General features: G+C 39.9%; 1 protein-coding gene across 1 annotated transcript in view; it reads right to left on the bottom strand.

Moving 5' to 3' along the window:
* Nucleotides 1–1,707: 1,707 nt before the first annotated feature.
* Nucleotides 1,708–6,000, bottom strand: part of st6galnac5a (ST6 (alpha-N-acetyl-neuraminyl-2,3-beta-galactosyl-1,3)-N-acetylgalactosaminide alpha-2,6-sialyltransferase 5a) — a 113,155-nt gene continuing 108,862 nt past the window's right edge. Inside the window, exon 5 of the mRNA XM_033981901.2 lies at nt 1,708–2,234. Within this exon, the coding sequence (XP_033837792.2) occupies nt 1,976–2,234 (259 nt within the window). The 3' untranslated portion in view covers nt 1,708–1,975. The remainder of the gene's footprint in view (nt 2,235–6,000) is intronic.

Genomic DNA, 6,000 nt, shown 5'->3' with positions numbered 1-6,000 from the left:
CTACAGACATCAGGCACCGAGCCAGAGATTACCCAGCATGCATTAGGTGCGGGCTTTGCCTCCTATCGCCGACTCTTAAGCGTGATAATACTGTTGAAAATCTTTAACTCACTATATATGGTCACAATGCAAACAGGCCTAGTGATTACCCAGCATGCGTTCTGTTCCCACGTCCTTCGCCTGCAACTTTTATCAAACTTTGAACTGTCCCGTTCTGTTGGGACTGTTCGCGTCGGGTCTACTGTGATTTGTCATTTGAAGTGATGAAGTCTAGGAACATGGTCATTTTGATGCGTTAAGTACTAACACATCGCATATTTAGATCACCATGTTACCCTTTTATTGTTTTTAAATGCTACATCCCTCAATAATAACAAGTTTTTTCATTTTTGAGACTCTGATTCCCCCCTCCCTTTGCTTCTCACTCCCCCTTCAGAGCGCTATCACAACATCTGAATCCCGCTAATGAAACAACTGCACATTGCATCAGGTTTGTCAAATTGTTGTGTACAGTTTTCTATCATGTTTTTGTATATTTATGGAGAATCGTCGTGTGGGAGCATGGATGATGTAAACTTGTCGGCTAAGCATTGTACAGAATCTTACAGCTAAACCATAAAGAGGAGTCGACTAGGGCCTGGTAGAGATCACAAGATTACTCAAACATGTACGAATGACAGACGAAACCTCTTCATACATGGTTTTGATGAGCGAACAACATGGGAGGAAGCTAAAAAAAAAACGATTTTGCATAATACCTCCTCTTAAAGTTAGCAAACAAGAAGGACAGAAGTAACTTTAAAAGCCTAATTTCTCACCTTATCTCAAGTTATACCATTAAAATAAATCCTAAACGTAAAAAACAACATATTTTTGGCCTGATAAAAGCAACAGAAGCTAACACGTTACCGTAGCAACCAGAGCTATGTGATTTTCCATCCCTCTGAGCCCGACTATCTAGCACTAACCATGTATTTTCTACAGTTAACTACACCTTGAGTTTAGGGCCCAATAGGAGCGCTTGTCCCGCTCTCTCTGCGATCTGAGCGGTAAACATCTACACGCCAGTTTGGAGATTAACCAGCATGAATTTCTTATAAAGTTTTACACAGTCCAGCCCTGTTGTAAGTGTTTTTTTATTTGTCTTTATCCAATGGTGTTTTAGTCCTGCCTCCTTCGAGTTCTGACTGGCTGGTAAAGTTTCAGTCATCAAAAACAAGACACACAAGTCCAGAAATTACCCAGCATGCATTTGTCTTACAGCTGTCACCACCACGTTTTTTTCGATCCAATGGGGGCACTAGTTCAAATCTCCTACTCTGTCTGATCTGGCTTAAAATTTACCAGGCATGAATTGTGGTCATTTCTTTTAAAGCATTGCACAGTCAAACCCTAACGCTAAAAAGTCATTTCGTTGTCTACATATCAAGCTTACAATTCAACAGTAGCCTTAGAGTTCTGATTGGCTGGTAAAGTTGCCGTCTTCAAAAACAACACACAAATTGGCCAAGAAATTACCTCCTCCCTCATTGAAAAGCGTTAACTGTTTACATCTTATTACAAATCAGAGCTCTGTATTTGTCTTAAAGGTGTCACCATCACGTTTTGTAACGTCCAATGGGAGCGCTAGTTTCCGCTCACTCCGCCCTCTGATTAAGACATTAGCTTGAAGTTTCCTCAGCGTGAATCGTGGTCACATATTTCTTATATAGATTTATACAGTCCAACCGTATTGCAAAAAGTGTTAAATAGTTTAGTTGTCTTCATCTGGAGCTTACAATCCAACATTTTCCTTAGTCCCGCCTCCTTAGAGTTCTGATTGGCCAGTTAAGCTGCAGTCTTCAAAAACAACACACACATTGGCCACGGAAATTACCCAGCATGCATTTTGCCCACTGTTCCTCATCTGTCATTGAAAAACGTTTGACTGTTTATTACAAATCAGATCCCTGTATTTGTCTTATAAGTGTCACCATCACGTTTTGTACGGTCCAATGGGTGTGCTAGTTCCCGCCCCCTCCGCTGTCTGATTGGCCGGCAGGGGCGCGGGGCTCCAGTCTGGTTGGTAGAAGTGGATGTCAAACGTCCGTGCCCACTTGGCGAAGACGCGTTTCTCGGTGATGAAGCGATGATGGCTGCCACGGCGACCGCGCTCGTGGGAGATGTACATGGCGCATTCGTCCGGACCGCGTGGCTCGTAGTAATGGTACGGCACGGACTGGTGCTCCGGCTCCCTGCGGCAACGAGAGAGAAGAGGTTAGAGAGAGAGCTACAGTGTGGAACCTTTCTGGAGGAGGGATTGAATGTGGGACTACAGCACCTAAACCACAGCCACATTTCAGATAGAGCTGCTAAACTGGGCAGTACCTGGAGGAGTAAAGGAGAGAGTGAGGGAGGAGGGGCGTGGTCTAGAGGTAAAAGGAGCAGTGTGATTGGTCTAACAGGCATCCTCACTTTAAACTCCGCCCCTGCAGCCAGGTGTTTGTAATCAGAAACAGCACGCTATAATCAGGGCAGAGGTGATGTCAGTTTGCCCTAAAAATGTCAAAATTAAAATACCATATACACCAGGACTCTCAAACTCGCAGCCCAGGGGCCAATTGCAGCCCACGAGACAATATTTTGTGGCCTGTAGGACAATATGAAAGTTTAATGTTAGTTGCGCTGTGTACTCCTGTCACAAAAGATTCAACAAATAACGATGTATATCCATAAAATCCACAAGAATTGGCATATTTCCTCATGTATGTTGAAATCAGCGGTGACTTTTGAGAAGATTTTAATTTAAATAAATAAAAGAAGATTTTAACAACACTTTTTTGTGGAATACCTGATGCGGCCCAGCTTCACCCAGACTCTATCTCCTGAGGCCCCCAGATAATATGAGTTTGAAACCCCTGATATACACAGTTTAGTTGCCAATAAGTGGATATAGTGTTATAGTGTTAGTGTTGTAGTAACTTTAGTTCCACTTTAAACCTAGCTGTATCGCCATGGATACAACGTGACGCCACCAAGCCAGATTTGAATTCGTAAAGCACTACAACAGCAGCAACATCAACACTATAAGACATTTGTGAAAAATAAGTTTGAAGAATACTGTGGAACATTCTTGTCAATACGTAGCATTTAATGTTTAAATGTTTTAGTTTTTCAACCAATTATCCAATCAGAAAGCAAAATGAGCTCCTCACTGGGATGTCAGATCGTACAACTAAAAGCAGTTTGTAATAGACCCACAATGACCAGAGGTGGGTAGTACTCAGTTACATTTACTTGGTTACAGCATACTGTTACTCCTACTTGAGTAAAAGTTGTAGTGACCCTTCCCACTGTGAGTAAGTCTACAAGTGACAAAAGCTTTGTGTCGACAATATGAAATGATTTGAACATTTGTGTTTCTTGCATCTTCAGATATGATTTAGTTTGTCTCATGTTTGTGTCAATCCTTTGAAAATATCAGATTTTGTGAGTTATTTAATGTTTACTCATTCAAATTACATGAACTCAAATTATAAATGAAATGTTACGCTCCGACAGTTACTCTTCAAGTTGCTCTTACCTGAGTAGCAGTTTTCACAAATACTTTTTTACCCTTACTTGAGTAATTTCTTGGATTTCCGTTGTACTTCTTGATGAGTAATATTATTTTGAAGTAACGCTATCGTACATGACAGATAATTTCATCCCCGGCTCAGTTGTTCGAGCACTTTAACATTTAAAAGTGCCACCACAAGACTAGAAACTTGGAATCGCAGAATCCATTTGTACCTTCTGCATATTTCATTAAGTTCAAATCTGATTCCCCCCAAAACAAAAACACGAAAAGAAAGAAAGAAAGAATGCATTTGTGGTTAATATTTCATAGGTCATACATTACATCTCGAGCGGGGCTATTTTTCATGTGAAGGGGGAAAGAGTATCTCATCTGCATAAGTTTATTTATCATTCTGGGAGGCATTTGAATCTTTTTAACAACGTTTAAATGCCACGCGGGGACAAAATAAAAAGCTTTTTACACACGCTGAAACAAAAGATGATTTCGTGGACATGGTTTAAAGTTTTCCAAGTTCCATTTACAAATATCAAACAGTGAAAAGCATTAGCAGTGATGTGTTCATGTTAATGTATTTAATGTGGTTTTTAGAGCGGTGTAATTTGTCAAAGGGCATTGTGGGTGTTTCAGACTATTTTGAGAGCAGGTCTTGTATTAAGTGGAGTCTGAAATAGAACAGAATAAACTACCGGTATACAGATTCTGAGACCACGAGGATAATAAAAAAAACACTCTTTCTTTAGACAATAGAATGATTTTCAACATTAAACCGTAGTACTTTCTTTTATATTACCGTGTGGCCTTATATCTGTGTAATCCCTCGGTCGTCCAGGTTGGTTCCTTAGCAGAAGAAAATTTATCAAAACAAATATGGCTGCTTACGTGAAAAAACAAACAAACAAACAGATGAAATAATTGCAATTTAATAATCTGGTAACACAACTTTGATACACACCTGCACCCGTTTTTAATGTTTTATATGGACTTGTGTACTTGTTAGTTTTGTTTGTTTTTCTGTTTGTATTGAATTTTTAAAAGAGCATCCATGGAAAAGAGAGCCCAAAAACTCTCATCGGGTTCCCCTGTAGAAATAAAGATAAAAGAAAAAGAAAAAAGAAAGAAAGGGGAAAGAGAAAGTACTCAATTCTGCTACTTAAGTAAAAGTATAGATACCAGAGGCAAAAAATACTCAAGTAAAAGTAAACATATTGCATGAAAAATTCTACTTGGGTAAAGTATTAGAAAAAAACCCCCCAAAACTAATCAATCATCTTTTCTAGCTGTGTTTACTTGTATATTTTTGTTTGCTCGTGTTAAAAATGTGTGAACGTTAAAAATAAACCCCTCAGAATTTTCAGCACGTCTCAAACTCATAAAATGTACTTTTACTTTTCAGTCCTGTCCAAAAATGTAGTGTAGTAGAAAGTAAACATACCTGCTCTCAAATGTAGTGAGGTAAAAGAATAAAGTATTTGCTGTGACATGTGTGGAGTGAAGTACACATACCTAAAAATTTGACTTAAGTGTGGTTATTTACTACTTTTACTTCGTTACGTTCCAGGGAACTGAAAAACACGGTGGTTTTCTGCAGAATCAATGAGCAAACCACCAAATTCTGTTCATTTGCGGCGAGAGAAATACCATTTTGTTTGTAAATTATGGTGGGCCAATTCCATTTTTCTTCAAAAGGCTATGTTTGTTCATATATTTTGATCAGCGTTGAGTGGATCTCCTCATCACATCAGTGTTTCAGACATCTGCTTCAGCCAAAGACAAAGCTGTTCTTTCATTAAGGCTCCGATTGGATGTGCGCCCTAACCAAAATAAAGCATAAATCTTGTGAAAGCGCAGACGCGGAGACGTAGAGATGCTTCACAGTTTGTCCTTTTTATCTCTGCGTCTGATAAGGTTTGTCCCTGCTCCAATAAAAGCGCTCCGTTATAGCCGGGCCGGTGAATCACTCTTATTAAACTCACTAATGAGCCTCTGCAGTCACCGCGTCCTAAGAGGCTGGTTCTGTCTGACTTTTCACAATACTAAACAACGTGGAGGACTGCACAAAATGAATATCTGCAATGAATACAATTTAGAGAGATGCTGAATGTATTTTCTTTTTGGTTTGAGAGTTTAAATTCATTTCCTTAGAGGGCCAAGCTTAGACTACAAATGGACATAGCAAACGAGCTAGCCGCAGCGTTCCAAGTTGGACGTGATCATGGGCGCGCTTCTGGCTCCGTCGGCTCCAATTCATTTTAGATTGAATAACTGCAGCATTGTCCTCGTCATTTTGGTGTAAAATGTTCGTAAAAACCTGCTCGACATGATCCTGGTGTCATTATTGTGTCTGTACATTTTCATACGAACATTAATAACGAATTTGGCGAGTTCTTTCCCCGAGGTTGCTCCCTCTAGTGTTGCTAAGCGCCCACTCCCTGCGAAACCGG

This window comes from Periophthalmus magnuspinnatus, chromosome 17 (assembly GCF_009829125.3).
Source record: "Periophthalmus magnuspinnatus isolate fPerMag1 chromosome 17, fPerMag1.2.pri, whole genome shotgun sequence".
Classification (NCBI taxonomy): Eukaryota; Metazoa; Chordata; class Actinopteri; order Gobiiformes; family Gobiidae; genus Periophthalmus; species Periophthalmus magnuspinnatus.
This window is presented reverse-complemented; position numbering and strand designations above follow the sequence as displayed.